This window comes from Tauraco erythrolophus, chromosome Z, assembly GCF_009769465.1.
Source record: "Tauraco erythrolophus isolate bTauEry1 chromosome Z, bTauEry1.pri, whole genome shotgun sequence".
Classification (NCBI taxonomy): Eukaryota; Metazoa; Chordata; class Aves; order Musophagiformes; family Musophagidae; genus Tauraco; species Tauraco erythrolophus.
This window is the reverse complement of record NC_141496.1, coordinates 23,360,570-23,376,282: the sequence shown is the minus strand read 5'-3', so window position 1 is coordinate 23,376,282 and position 15,713 is coordinate 23,360,570. Positions and strand designations below refer to the sequence as shown.

Below are 15,713 nucleotides of genomic sequence, written 5' to 3'. Positions count from 1 at the left end.
AGCTGCTCGAAAATTTCTTTTTATTTGGGAAAATTGTTGATTCTCCTGAGAACACTCCACAGGATGAAATAACCAGATGTCAGGAGAAAATAGTGAGAGACAAAGCTTGTTTCAAAAGCAATGTTACACTGACATTTTTTCGACTGTAGGGACTGCTGCTCAATCCTGGCATTTCTCCTTCTTGGTCTCTTGGATTGCACATTTTGTAGTGTTTCCAGAGTGATATAATCACCTCCTTGGCGCCAGCAATTATGGCGTTTCTTGTCCCAATTTTAGTAGTGACATTGGTATCAAGAAAAAAGCTTTTGGAATCAAGTTGCCAAACAGCTTTTTTGTGTACAGTAAAATAAATCATACATGATTTTTCCTGAAAATGAGAAATGACTTAATTCAAAAGATGCCCTTATGCATTTGATTTATTTTGTGGTTGTGGTTTTTTGTTTTTCTTTTTCTATTGGTAAACAGTGGCATTTTAATCATTTTATCCTAAGAAACTGTAGTTCAATTGTTATGATCTGACCACACTTTGCAATGTGGTAGTTTAAACTTTGACATTAGAGTGAGGTCTTGCAGAAAGGATGAGGAAAGGCGGCACGTTTTGCTCGATGGAGAATGGCAGGCAGAGTAGCAGTTCCAGCAGGGAGGATGGTTGATAGACAAGCACAGCAGTAAGCAATCAGTCTGCTCCCCTCCCAGATTCTTAATGTGAACTGGAGCACAAAGTTCATTCTCTGGAATTGGCTTGTGCTTACAGATAACTCTGTAATTGATGAGAAAACCTTAAGCTGTCCTTAAATATATTTATAGTTCTATAGATACGCATTTCTGGATGGGGCAGGCTAAGTTGTAAATTTTAGTAAAACACTTTGGTATTGCTTTGTGAGAAGAATGTTTGATTTTGTTTTGCAATGCACAGTGATTTTTAACAGCTTTGGCTTGACAGAACTCCTACATTTATAAAGAAGTGTATTTTTTTTCAGTTCCTGTTTCAGCCCACTACATCAAATCTGCTTCCAAGTTTGTTTAATACTGGAAAAAAATGCCTTGTTACAAGTAAAGAGTGTAAACTGATATTCTGTTACCACATTCCTTCACAGAGAAAGACTCATTTGTTTAGTGAGACATGCTTAGTTTAGCTGTGTGTGTGGCATTTGAAGACTGTTGCAGCTAGAGGTTTGGTTTTTTTCCTTGTTTCTAGCTAATTTGTGAATGGTTCTTGAGAACTATAGACTTCTGCTCATTTAGCTATTTTAGCAAAAGAGAGCTGTATAATATGTATAGTAATTTTAAACCTCATGTTATTTGTTTTGTTAATAGTTAAAGCACTGTATTTCTAGTTTTATAGCTTTTGCTTTTACGCTTTTGCGTTTAGAGTCCAACAGTCATATGCGTAACAGGGATCACACAGTGACTAACAGAAATGTCAGACAATATAGGAGCACAAGAGATTTTAGTGAGAACATGCTTATATTATGATAGTAGTTAATCATAATGAGATCATGAATGAGATGTTCCAATGATCCTGAAGTCTGCGGAAGACGAGGTTAATCAAACATGCACTATGAACAAAGTGAAACGTGCACTTGTTCATCTGTACACTAGCCATTAGAAAGCAAATCTGCAGCACTGCATTTGAAGTTTGAAATTTCTGACTGTCTACCAGTAATGGCTGCTGATAGTGCTACAGTAGGCCGAAAAAAGATTTGGAGAAAAATAATGGCAAATGCAAGAGTTTAGAGAGATTAGGCCATCTCTCCAACACGTGTACAAACATATATACACTAACCTCATAGCCATATTATTATAATTGAAAAATCATAGAATCATAGAATCATAGAATGGTTAGGGCTGGAAGGGACCTTCAAAGGTCATCTAGTCCAACCCCCCTGCAAGGAACAGGGATATCTCCAACTAGATCAGGTTGCTCAGGGCCTTGTCCAACCTGGCCTTGAACGTCTCCAGGGATGGAGCATCCACCACCTCTCTGGGCAACCTGTTCCAGTGTTCTACCACTCTCATGGTAAAAAATTTTTTCCTAATATCCAACCTGAACCTACCTCCCTCTATTTTAAAACCGTTACCCCTTGTCCTATCATAACTGGCCCTCCTGAACAGCCTCTCCCCATCTTTCCTGTAGGCCCCCTTGAGGTACTGGAAGACCGCTATAAGGTCACCCCGGAGCCTCCTCTTCTCCAGGCTGAACAGCCCCAACTCTTTCAGCCTGTACTCATAGGAAAGGTGCTCCAGCCCTCTTATCATCTTCGTGGCCCTCCTCTGGACCCTCTCCAACTGGTCCATGTCCTTCTTATGTTGGGGACTCCAGAACTGGACGCAGTACTCCAAGTGAGGTCTCACGAGGGCAGAGTAGAGGGGGAGAATCACCTCCCTCGACCTGCTGGCCACGCTCCTCTTGATGCAGCCCAGGACGCGGTTGGCCTTCTGGGCCGCAATGATTGACCTAGGAACCTTTGTTTAGTCCTGTGCATAAATAATTTGATAAAGGCTTTGGCTATATGATTCCATACTGCTTTTACTTCACTGAGTGCACGAAATGAATGCAACTCAATTCATGAGATACTCAGTATTCTGTCATTTTCTTGCTGCTCTTTATATGGCCACATGCTTTATTGGCAACCTGCTGTTCAGACCTGTTGCAAAAGCAGTTATACTGTTTTCATTGGCTCTTTTATGGTGTTCATTGCTATAATACCTTATTACTTCTCAGAGATTATCAAATTAATTTTCATATCACCCATGTGATATGAGGAAGCATTACCATCCTTACCTTCATCCATAATGAGAATTTGAATACACAGATTAGAGTGACAGTGTTCCCTAAATTGAATATCCAAAATGGGATATCTAGGGCTTCTGATTTTTTGATCTACTTGCCATAGAATGACTCGTATATTCAGAGGACAGTTTTCATGAAAGGATGAGAGAATGCTGAAGGGCTGGGATACAGTGGGGAGGTATCACTTCTACTTGCTCTTCCTTACTCTCTTCCATCAGCATTTGCTGTTGGCCACTACTAGAGACAGAATAGTGGATCTGATGGACTTTTGATCCATCCAGTAGCTGCTCAGATGTTCTGAATTTATCTTTATTTGTAAGTGTTGCTAAGCACAGGTCAAGCAACAGCCACTCAGAGTGGATACCTCAAGAATGAGAAACACATAATTAGTGACGTGTGATAAAGTTGGCGTAAGTGACTAGTTCAATATCACTGCACCTTGGGCAAATATTAGTTCCAGTTCCAGTTTTCCAGACGATAAAAGCACTTTTACCTTTCTGTAGTCGCTTCGCCTGATTCCCTACCCACCTTCTGCATTGAATGAGACAAATAACCCACTGACAGGGACTTGTTCCTCAGAACCCTTTAAGACTCTGAGCAAGGCACAAGATTTTTAAAAAATGATATAGAATTACCTAATATTTTCTCAATAATGCAGATATACGAAGCGACTGACTTAAGGTTGGCCTAAGCTTATAACTTTTTGAAATTTATGAAGATGTTCACAGAATCAGAAAAAAAAACAACAAACCAACAAGAAAAACCCAAACATTTTGCAGACCCTTGGCTAAATTCTTCTTCTCTGCTGCAAAATATGAATCACTAGAGTATCTCACAAAGCAGCTTCCAGTTTGTTTTTTTTTAAATATGAAAAAATGCACTTTTCTCTACCACTTTCTTGTCAACAGTTGACTGATTTTCCCTCAAAAAAAAAAACAAACCAAACCAAATTGGAAGAAAAATTTCAGCACTGCTGGACAGAATTTAGTAAAGGTAAAAAGAAAACACAGTCTTATAATACAGAGCGTCAGGCAGCCCTCTGAGGTAATGTTATTATACATTCTAATAGTATAATATAATATAGCAATAAAATAATGTAATAAAAATTAAGAAAAATAAGCCCAAATGATCTATTATTGGAGATTATAATTTGGTTTGGACTAGTGATGAGCATTATCTTTCTTGACATACCAGGTATACTAGTATAAAAAAAAATACAGTATGAGCACATACACTCAAGATATTCCAGTCTCGGCACCCTTCCAAGGCAAGCTCCTGACCTTTTTGTTTCCCTTTAAAGGTTGTTGCTTGTATGTAGCAAAGCTGTAGCAAGGATTTCCAGAACCCAAATCATGAGCTGGACCTTGATACATTTAGAAGAAGTCTAGGGAGGTGGAAGGAACTAAAAATTTTGCAAATTTGGTAAACTAAATACAAAAATAGAATACAAAATAATACAACACAAAAATACAAATAATAATAAAAAACATCGAAGCACCCCTAATGTAAAGAACTGAAATGGAAAGAACTAAAGTGGAAAAGATTTCAGTGAAACAATTTTGAAAAAGCAAAGTACAAAAATTTTAGAGCTCTGAAGCTCTTAATACCTTGAGCTTTTAAGCTTTAAACAATACATGCCATGATTTAAGTGATAATTGCTGCTAACATATCCCAACATGAATTCTTATGGAAGTAGAATTCGTATGTGATTTGTTGCCAGCAATTGTTGCAATTAGAGGAATTTTACAACAGTTTGAGGAAAAAAGTGTTGCTTGTCAAATATTATCATGTCTCCTTTTAATGGAGCTTTCATTGGCGTAGGGAATCTAGAGCAATACTGGAGGACACTTTCTTTGCCTAAAGAGACAACTGCAATTTCTTATCCAGCTGCCTTCTGTCCACTCTCCTCTGAAGCTGGCCTTGATTTCTTGCAGATATCTATGTATGCACATCATACTGGTGAAACAAATCATCTTATCTTCTATGTGCAGGGTTCTTATAGTAAGGGCTATAGATCTTCTCTTTGTATTTTCCTGTCCACAGCCCTTACACATTTTCTGGAAGACACACTTTTTGAAGGCAGTTTGACTTAATCTCAGTTGTGCAAAAGACAATAATTATGAGCTTGGTGATGCTGAGGGATGCAACCTCCTCTTGTCATGATGATTCTCTGAGATGGGAGAGTAGCCAGGAACAACCACAACTGCTTTTTCCTTTTAGGTTCTGGCTGGGACACTCTTTGCCAAAGGTCTTGGCCACTAAGCACAGGGTACATGTAACCATATGTTCTGGGACCGTGCCAAGTGTTTATCATCATTGTGGCTATGTACGATGATTCTTCAGAAGGATGTGTTTGCCAGGAAGCTTCCCAATGCATACACAGTGTTAGTCCTGGGGAATATTTATACCTATTTTCTGGATTCTGTGTGCTTTCGTCAGTACTGTAGGTATTGATTTAAATATTACAAGTCTGAGGAACTACCTCTTTTTGTACATGCTTGCTTTATCACACCACTAAGTCAGAAAGAATATGTAAGCAATTTGACCACTTCTGATAATAGCATCCGACTGAATTCACAGAAAGAGGAGGCTGAACTCTTTCAGTGAATTGGCAGCAATCTGCTTCTCAACCATGATCTTACATTAATTTTTATAGGTGTTCCGCTGATATCTTAGAGCAGTCGCATTTTCATTAGGATTAGTCAGTATGCTTCATGGATGGTGTGCATATTTTTATAAATTGCTAGATAAACATTTCGAAATGCTTTAAGATTCGATTCCAATACATTTAAAATAGGAGAAAATGGATAGAAATGTGAATTACAGTAAATACATGCTATGTAGTCACGCTCAGTGCAAGTTGGTTTCGTATCCCAGTGTCTAAATACGGCTTAGAAAGTAGCACTGCAGAAAAAGAAGTGGGGATATTTGAATCAAAACTTGCCTTGGAAAGAAAAACAATGTTGTTATAGAATTTCTTGAAGAAATTGGTTAAAGAGATTTTTTAAAAAGAGTTTGAAAGTACTTTAGTATTTAGAGTCAAGAGAAAAGGTACCTTAGGAAAATAAGTGCAGACAACATTATGGAGTGATTTAAGTGAATGGTGATAGATAGACTGTAATTAAATAATGACAGTGAAGAAGTTACGAACCATCAGTCCTGCTGAGACTGCACTCCTAGAAAGGCAGCGGGGCAGTGCCTGCAGCAGTGGGAGCCAGCGGGTGGCTGGGGCCACGGCCTGGTGGGCTACTCGGGAGCACCTCTGGATTTGCTGCATACTCAGTTTCATGTCTGGATTAAGTGGTTCTATATTTCAGCCTTCTTTACCTCTGGTTACTCGAAATAGTTCATATTCTTCAGTATTTTCTGCAGATTTCCTCATTCAGCTCTCAGCTTGCCTGAAGCTTTGGGGAAAACAGTTAATATCACTGTGGCCTTTTTTTGTTATCTAAAAATGGGGATACTAGTCCCAGTAGGATTATTAGATCAGAAGAACCATACAAAGTGACTTAAACCTGTTAGAAGCCTGAACATATTACCATATTTCTTGGAAATTATTTTGCATTTTGTTTCTCTTGTGTTTTTTGCTTGCATTTTTATTACACTGCAGTAAGACAACTATTTCAGCTTCAAAGATACATCAAAACATCAAATCCACCTAAGAGTATCTGGAATCTGTTATTCATATCTGAATATCACATTAGTAGGAAGATGTTCACTTGCGAGAGTCAAGTTCAGAGAATAAAAATTGCCAGGTGAGGGACAATCTTCTCTCTGAGGGAAGAATAAAAGGAATCACAAAATGAATCCCATCATGGCTGAGCACAACAAGCAAATTGATTGAATAGGTGCAACAAAGGCTTGTGTGCCCAATGCATAGGCCACTGAGGTATAATTAAGAATAATGAGGTGACATTGTGAAAAGTACACCTTGAATTGAGTATGAAGAGACTGTTCTAAATAAAATGCCCAAAGATAGGGAATAGTCATCACAGGAAACTCCCTGCCTGGAAACTTCATAACAAAACACGAAATGGTTTGTTTAGAGAAATCAGCTGCTTTTCCTAAGACACTAGCCAGAAAATCATGAGACAGAAGCTCAAACAGATAGTTTCTTTGCTAACATGTCTGAGTAGATTAATTCTAATAGACCTTTTTGCTTCAGTGTGCTTTTTGTCCTACACATGTTCTTTTCACCTGTTATCTGGGCTTTTCATGTTAGTATTAAGCCTTGTTACACTCTAAATGTTTCCAAAAACAGTTATGCCAAGAGCAAAAGCCAAGTTCTGCTGCTAAAAGCGAATTTAGTGAAATGTCACATTTTCTTCTTTTGCTTACAATTTTGATACTGGAAAATCTATCCACACCACTTCTAAAAATGGAGTTAATCATAGGGCTTGCTTGCTGAATCGCTTAACTGGAAATCCAAAGCCACAAGTAGTTGGCTTGAATTCTCCAGTGGTACAAGATAATTCAGATTTAGATCATATGTTCCTTTTAATATCATTTGCTTACAATTCACTGAACATATTTTTAAGCAATGGCAGGCAAATGTTTTTGTTAACTTTGCTACAGAGAAAATAAAAATATCAGGTCACATATAAACAATTTTTTTTCTTCAAATATAGGGAGTTGATATGATATCATAGAATCATAGAATATTTTGGGCTGGTAGGGGCCTTCAAAGATCACCTAGTCCACCACCTCTGCAGTGAGCAGTGACAAGTGACATGTTCAACTAGATCTGGTTGCTCAGAGCCCTGTCCACTCTGACCTTTAATGTTTCCAAGAATGTAGCATCTACAGCCTCTCTGGACAACCTGTTCTGGTGTTTCACCACCCTCCTTGTGAAAAATTTTCTTCCTTATATCTAGTCTGAATCTACCCTCTTGTAGCTTAAAACCATTATGCCCTGTCCTATCACAACAAGCCCTGTTAAAAAGTTTGTCCCCATCTCTCTTATAGGGCTTCTTTAAGTAATAAAAGTCTGCAATAAGGTCTCCTGGAGCCTTCTCTTCTCCAGGCTGAACAGCCCCAACTCTCTCCGCCTGTCTTCATAGGAGAGGTGCTCCAGCCCTCAAATCATCTTCGTGGCCCTCCTCTGGACCTGCTCAAGCAGCTCCATGTCCTTCTTGTGTTGCGGACTCCAGAGCTGAATGCAGTATTCCAGGTAGAGTCTCACGAGAGCAGAGTAGAGGGGCAGAATCACCTCCCCTGAACTGCTGGCCACTCTTCTTTGGATGCAGCGCAGGATACGGTTGGCTTTCTGGGCTGCCAGCGCACATTGCCAGCTCATGTCCAATTTTTCATCCGCCATTACCCCTAGATCCTTCTCGGCAGGGCTGCTCTCCATCCCTTCATCCCGCAGCCTGTATTGATACCGGCGGTTACTCCGACTCGTGTGCCAGACCTTGCACTTGACCTAGTTGAACCTCAGGAGGATCACACGGGCCTCCTTCTCGAGCTTGTCCAGCTTCCTCCTTCTAAAATGTCAGTATAAACACGTCCCTTTTCCCCCCCTCATTTTACTGAGGTCTGTAGTTTTTACTAGGCATGGGGGAAGAGACAGAAAAGGAAAGTAGGAGAAAACCAGATGTGGTCTCTCCTGCATCACTAGATAAACGCTGTCAGAAAGGAAACATCTTGAAAAGTCCTGAGCAGAGAATTAATACAGGAAATAAATTTTAGGCCTGCTTTTCAATTACAAAAAATCCACTGTTTAACACCTTTTTTTCTGGTGCTGCAGATTAACCTATTTAACATCTAAAGTCCAGTGGGAGCCTATGGCAGAGGCTGATTACTGATAACTTGTTTCTTTCTGATAAAGAAAACTCTAAAGTTTTGTGTTTATTAAGCTCTGGAAATAACTGTGTCTGGCAAAAAAGAGGACAGTCAAGTCAGCTGTTGGCTCAATTTAATTCTCAATTTATTAATAAGCAATAAAAAGGCCCAAGAGAAGCCAGAAAGACATAACCAAAGTAATTGTCCACTCTGGCTAATGAATGTAAAATGTATATCATATCAGTATTTCACAAAGAAATTATGATAATTATTTGGTATATTAACAAATCTTTGGACAGATTTGCAGCTGAATTCATTGAATGCAGTGAATATATTTAGTTTATAAAGCAAAACAGAATTTAACTACCTAAAATACATAAATTAAAATTCAGTTCTTATTAGCAGATAATGTCTGTTCCAGAGGAAGAGATTTTTGTCCCTGTCTTCATTTATTCCTGACACTGCCTTTCTGACTGAGAGCTGTAAAATTAATATAACAGTACCAGTGCCCACCTCACACAAAATGCTTCCTAATGACATAGTATTTCACGAGTCTCTGTATATTCTTTGAAGAATTGGGTCACCACGGGCATGATTTCCACAGTAACTGAAATGATCTGTCCTACTAAACCTATAACTAATGCAGAATAAATCCATCATCTCTAAGAACAAAACTTTAAACTGTCCTGCTTTGATTTGAGACACACACATCTCCAGGACACACAGTAATTAATGCACATAAGGACTAAGAGCACACTACACTCTGTCTGTCACATCCCATCTGACAGGGAATGAGCCTTTCCCTACCTTGGGTTTTATACGGAATGATCTGAGAGACAGGCACTCTGTGGTCTTTCTCTAAACCCCTCCACATCCACGGTGGGTCCTACCAGCTGAGGTGGCCATCTGCTTTTTTTTCATCCCGAGCAATCCAGGAAACAAATTTGGATTCTGCATATGAAGGAACCATCCAATCCTTCCCTTTCTTCAGTAGCCACAGGCCGCCTCCTCCTGGAGTGGGCTCCTGTCCCAGGGCACAAGCACTAAATAGCTTACCTTTTCCTTGGGGACCTAAGCAAAGTTTTATTATCTTGCTTTTTCTTTTAAAATGATCTGTGCAAAGGAATTTTCTACAGGGAAGCCCTTCTGTGATAATTTCAGTGAACTACAGCTTCTATGTCAAGTGACCCATTCAGTGTGATGGTGGGTGTGTGCTTCCAGATGAGTGTACAGGATGGGACTTCCAGGAAGTAAGGACATTGAGATGCGTAGGTAGGTCATAGCACAGACAGATGGCTGGAGAGATTGCTTGACACTAAGACAATGGACTCCTTTGTTGGGGACAAAATTTGCTCCTCTAGAACTTGCTTGTCCCTCTGTGATGTTTAAAGACGACCTTTAAAAGGTAAGATGTCCCTAGAGGACCAATTGATTTGGTCTTACCTCTCTCCCTCCCCATAGTTTCCAAGACTGGGTAGGCTGAAAGTGGAGAGAGACTTGAAAGAAGAATTTCAGGAGTGCAATTTGTATTCTTAAAAAGTCTAGTACATTCTTCTTTTTGGGATGGAATTTATTTCCTTCCCTCTACTATTTCCGACTTCTCTAAAAGAAAAAAAAAAACCAAAACCAAACAAAAAAAAACAACAACCACAAACCAAAAATTCTCAACGAAAAGCTACAGGGTTAAGTTGCTAAACTCTCAGTAATAAGGAAGATCAACATTAAGATTTTCTATGCAGCTTTAATGACAAGCTCTTGTGCATGTTCATGATGATACCATTATGATGCCATTACTCCTTATGTAACTAAAACCTATATTTTGTACACAGATCTTCCTCTTTTTTCTCTTAGCAACCTTGCAGAGAGTAGGAGAGAGTTATTTAAGGACTCAAAAGGAAGTCCACAGAGGGTTTCTTGCACTGGGTAAAGAAGCTGTGCATTCATTAACAATGAAGCAGTGTTTCTGAAATCCAGGATCCAGAACCTCTCCTGTCCTTGCCACAGAGCCCTACTATTGCATGAAGCAAATAATTAGTAATCTTCCTAACATCCTTGTGATGTTATTACTTGTCCTATTAAGAGCACAGGGAAGGTCAGCCATAAATGTTTACAAGTTACTCAAGAGAGTTCACCGCCTTTATCCCCAGCTGAGTACAGAGCCTGGACGATACACGGTGGGCAATACATGCAAACACAATAAATAGCCAAAAAAGGAAAAAAGGCTGAACTTTCATCTCATGTCATGTTTGTCATCACTGAAGACTGAATAAGGCAGGCTCTAAAGATAAACAGTATTCACTAATGTCATAAAACATTTTGTCAAAATGCAGACATAAAAGTTGCTGATTTAGATCTGGCTTTTCATAGCTTTGGCATCTCTGGAGCTGCAGCAAAGCTCTTTGAACACAGAAAATTCTGTGATGTGTGCTGTACCACATAATCCTGTCACTAAAAGCAGCTTCAGTTTGCATGTGTTGTGCAGAGCTCCCGAAGCTGGCTGCAGAACAGGGGTGGAAAACTCTGTCTTTAAATGGTCACTTTCTGCCTGAGAAACTGTAGCAAAACAGTTCCTATGCCTTCAGTAACAACTTCCATGTTCCTTCTTCCTTTCCAAAAACTAACCTCCACCAAAAGTGCAAAGACTTGCCTGAGGAACACACTAGGGAGAGAATAACTTTTGGTTTGTCACTGAACATGCACTTTTTAATTCACAGCATATTCTTGCTGTTGCTTAAAACTCAACAGGATTGGAAAAATAAATATGAAGCAACCGCAGCTGACTTTCTGAAATTTCTTTAGACAAAATAAAGAGTCTATCCTCTTTTGTGTCTTAAACTTTTAATCTTTTTTCAGTGTATGCAGGAAGAAAGAACACAACTTGTGTTAAAGTCTTCAATTCCCTATTTTGATTCTCTGTTCATTTGATGCAGTGTCATCAGCAGTGCCATTTCTTGCAATTAAGACTTGTGATTTAGCCAAAGAAACAATTAATTTGGTTTTCACTGTAATAACACATTTTTCGTTTAGATTTCTACAAGCTTTTGTATCTAAAAGCAAATGGCTCAAAGCTAAACAAGAAACTTAACTGTCTTGTAATGCTGTAGGTAGCATTTTAGAAATTTTTAAATATAAACATATGCTTCTGGCAAAACCAGTGCTGTATTCACACTCCTCCTTTAACTGTAGAACTGATTTTTTTTCCTTGATGCGTATTTACATAAAAGACACTTTCGTTTAGCAGTATGAGCCAAATCCTAGCTGATATGTTTGAATCCGTTTCATTACTTTTGACACCCATCTAGTGGACAAAACGTAGTATCACAAGATAAAATTCCTGTCACAACAGCCAAGTGCAAGTCTTGCACACACTTGTAGTTACTTGGTGATGAAAACCACAGGCCTCTCCCAGCCGATGAAACTGCAGTTTTATCTAATAGGCTACTAAATTCTAAAAACTCAATACGACAGTGAAATCAGTTATAGAAGCCTGTCTTAGTTTCTGACTGCGAGAAGTAAGACTGGTAACAAAAAATTCATATCGTGTCTGTAAAAGATGGGTGAAGAAAATAAAACAAATCTGCAAACAAAACTATAAATTCCTTTAATCCAATAAAATACCTTTTAATCAGTTGAATAATTATGTTCACTGGTAAAGCAATTAATTTAAGAGTTATTCATTCAAAATTTTCCTGCTGTGAGACAGATTTACATTTACCTTCATTTATTTCTCTCCTAATTTTAACTTTTGTTTTAGAGCTCTCAGAAAAGCTTATGTATATTTGAAATGATACTGCCACTGCAGAACATACTGAGAACAGGAGTAAACAATTCTTTTGTATTTTACCTAAAATTTCATGAAAGATCTGCCCTCAATGGAAAAACAAAACATACAGACTATGTATTGCTTAAGAGTCTGTGTGTTCTTGCAGCTGTTTACAGAAAAAAAAAAAAATTATTTAGGCAATTAAATAGAAATAGAAGTATAAGGAAATTTGGATACAATATGCTCACAGATGTTCCAAACCCTTCATTGGCATAGTATTTTGTGGTCCTGGAATATTCAGGAATTCGAATTCAAAGATATTGATTGCTAGTGAATAGTAGTAGTGATGCTAGTAGTAATGGCAACATGGTTGTTAATTGATGGCACTGTAATCTGCAAAGGATTGCTTACTGAAATATTCATGCTATCTTGCCCTTTCCAATATTTTTATATGTGTTTTTTTGTAAGCAGATCTTACTGATCACAAAGATGCAATGAATATGGAAAATGAAATGCAAACAGGAGCTTTGCATTGTCCAAGATCACTCAGCAGGCTGGTGGCAGAACTCTCTTTTGGTGTCTTACCCATTAAGATTTGTTAGCTTGAGATGGATAATGTCATGTAGTAGTCATCTGAGGACACAGAAAAAGTATTCAGGCACAATCAAAAGAAACCAAATTTGGGAAGAAGTGTATGTGCTAGGGTTTACTAACAGTGAATTGTTCTGAAAACTAGAGTGAAAAGAAGACTAATATGCTAAGCTTTTTTGAAGTTTGTTTCTTACCATTTTCTGAATTTTTTTAAAATATTATTTTGCTTTTCTACATTCAAACTGTGAAAGGTGAATAAAACATAAATACTGTAGCCTGAGAATGGCAGAAAGCTTGCAGTTCCAGTAATATGTGCCAAGTAACAACGAAACAATGAAATAAAACATGAAACCAAGGTCCATTCTCTGCCAGGCAACATGCATGTCTGTCAAAATAGGCAATATATGTTTCTGGCCGTGAGAGTGCTGTCACCTCAGTAAAACATTGAAGCGGCAGCCTCGCTGCAACCGCAAGTCAATGGTAGATCACAGCAAGAAACAATCATCTAGTGCAGAGTAACATGTACTTGCTGTGACACCTGCACCAGGCTGAAGTTTAATCAACAGTGGACATGTACTGAATATTTTTTCTTCTGCTGGATTAGATACAATTGAAAACCTGCGGGTGTCCTTCACGTGAATGCTTTTTTCAAAATGAGTACTTTAGGTGCGTTCATTACAAATGAATATTATGATGCTATCACTTATTCACGTTTAAAAATCATGTGAGAGATCTTCTGTTCATCCCTCATTCCTAAATGCTTTAGCAGTATTATTTAAGTTTCCATTAGTATGGCAAACGAGCCTAAGTTGTTATAAGCCAAGGTCTCGTGCACACCTTTCCTACTATGCTATAAAACTAAAATTGATCTTCGATTTTAGAGACACAATCAGCGAGGGAAACAAAAGCCATCTTCCACTTCTGGCTGGATATAATGTGCTCCATCCCATCAGATGGAGGCATAATCTTGCAAATCCACACATTTGTGACCTCTGAGATTGCATATCACAACACACGAAGTCTAGAAATGGAGCCACATGCTCCAAAAAAAACGCCATATGGTACCGAATGCAGCTGTCGAGCTGCTAAGCAACACAGGTTACCATGAGCACGTCCTCCCAGCACTGCCACCCTGTGCTAGTTTCTAATTGATTGTGGACTCCCATTCAAGGTCTTTGCATTGATTTTCAAAGCCCTCTGTGGAAACGTCACAGACTATTTGAAAGAGCATCTCCTTTCTCCTTCTCTTTCTTTCTCTCGCCTCACACTTCTGCCTCTCATGATGTTCCCTGGGAATGAAAAGCCTATTTACTACTCCTAATACCAAATAAAATAGCTAGAAGTGGTGGATCTAAGTTGCGTAGATCAAAGACGTATGGCCACAGAAGTCATGCTGCTTGGCAGCGAGCAAAGGACTAGTTTCTTTGATATGGTTGTAAAATAGCAACTCTAATGCATGCAGACATGCCCAATACGCCTTAATCCTGACCCAGTGCTTTGTTTATTGGGGTAAGACAAAATATGTTCTTAAAATATTTGGGTGGTAATGTTTGGGTAGTAATGAAATATTAGAGTTAAGTACTTGATAACAAAAGAGCCCTCAAACGCCTCAACAGTGGGAGACAGGCTAATGAGGGTCCAGCTAAGGAGAGACGGGGCCTGAGGAAGAGAACAGTGAAACATCATGTTTCCTCAGGTACAGAGCCTGTGGATACTTTGCATGCAGAGAAGCATAAGGCTTCTTGTATTCCTAATAGTGCTTTCTTTGTCCACCAAATTTCTTTTCCTTTAGACTTGATCTTTTTTTTTATCAGCAATTTTAAAGTATATTTCTTGTATGCCTTGTTTCCTGGCTTAGCAGTACACTTGACTAGGTCTTTATTTCCTCATTATTACCAAGAATCAATTATCTAGTGATAAATTTGTCAGAAAAATGTTTATTACTTACAAAATTCTTATGTCAATGGCATAAACCTTTTCTCCTTTCTTTTTGCAGTTTCGATGTAGACAATGGTACATCATCGGGACGAAGTCCCCTGGATCCCATGACGAGCCCTGGATCAGGGCTAGTTCTTCAGGCAAATTTTGTCCACAGTCAACGTAGGGAGTCTTTCCTTTACCGGTCAGACAGTGACTATGACCTTTCTCCAAAGTCCATGTCCAGGAACTCCTCCATTGCCAGTGATATGTAAGTATATTACAAAATACTTTTAGCCTATGTTCTGTCCTCTGTCTTAAGATTTTTCCAGCCAAAAGAAATTTATTTTTAAAATCAAAAATATGTTTCTGAAGTCATAGATAATTGTCTGTTTATTTCTCTAATGAAGCTTGTACTTGTTTCTGCAGTTTGCTGAAAGTAAGGATATCATGAGAGCGTTCTTGATGTGTTTACGTACTTTTTCAGCTTTGACAGAATAATGAAGACAGTCAATACTGATGTTTCAAAACACTAAGCAGAACTCTGATTTCAAGGGTATTAAGTTCTTTTCAAGAGAAGCAATACAAACTCAATTTCTACTTCTTAATGTTTTTAAGAAAAAGATTCCATTTATTTGCACTAGGTGTTTTTAGGTTTCTAGGAAAAGATACACCAGATGGCAGAAATTAATAAACTCAAGAGAGTCAAAAATTATTTCAAATATTTTGTTAATTAAATGACAAAATTTTAACAAAAGGTCTTTGGAAAGTTATTCTGTCCTCTCTGACTGCTCTTCTGTTACGTGTGTATTTTCTGCTAGTGGGCCATACTTTTCATGTATGTGTAGACCTCAGGTTGCATGGTGA

General features: G+C 38.4%; 1 protein-coding gene across 4 annotated transcripts in view; it reads left to right on the top strand.

Annotated features, from left to right (window-relative positions):
* PDE4D (phosphodiesterase 4D) overlaps positions 1-15,713 on the top strand; it is a 441,471-nt gene that overhangs the window by 294,220 nt on the left and 131,538 nt on the right. For all 4 annotated transcript variants that reach the window (XM_086629648.1, XM_086629649.1, XM_086629650.1 and 1 more), the window contains exon 2: positions 14,926-15,117. In XM_086629648.1, coding sequence (XP_086485774.1) covers positions 14,926-15,117 — 192 coding nt within the window. The remainder of the gene's footprint in view (positions 1-14,925; positions 15,118-15,713) is intronic.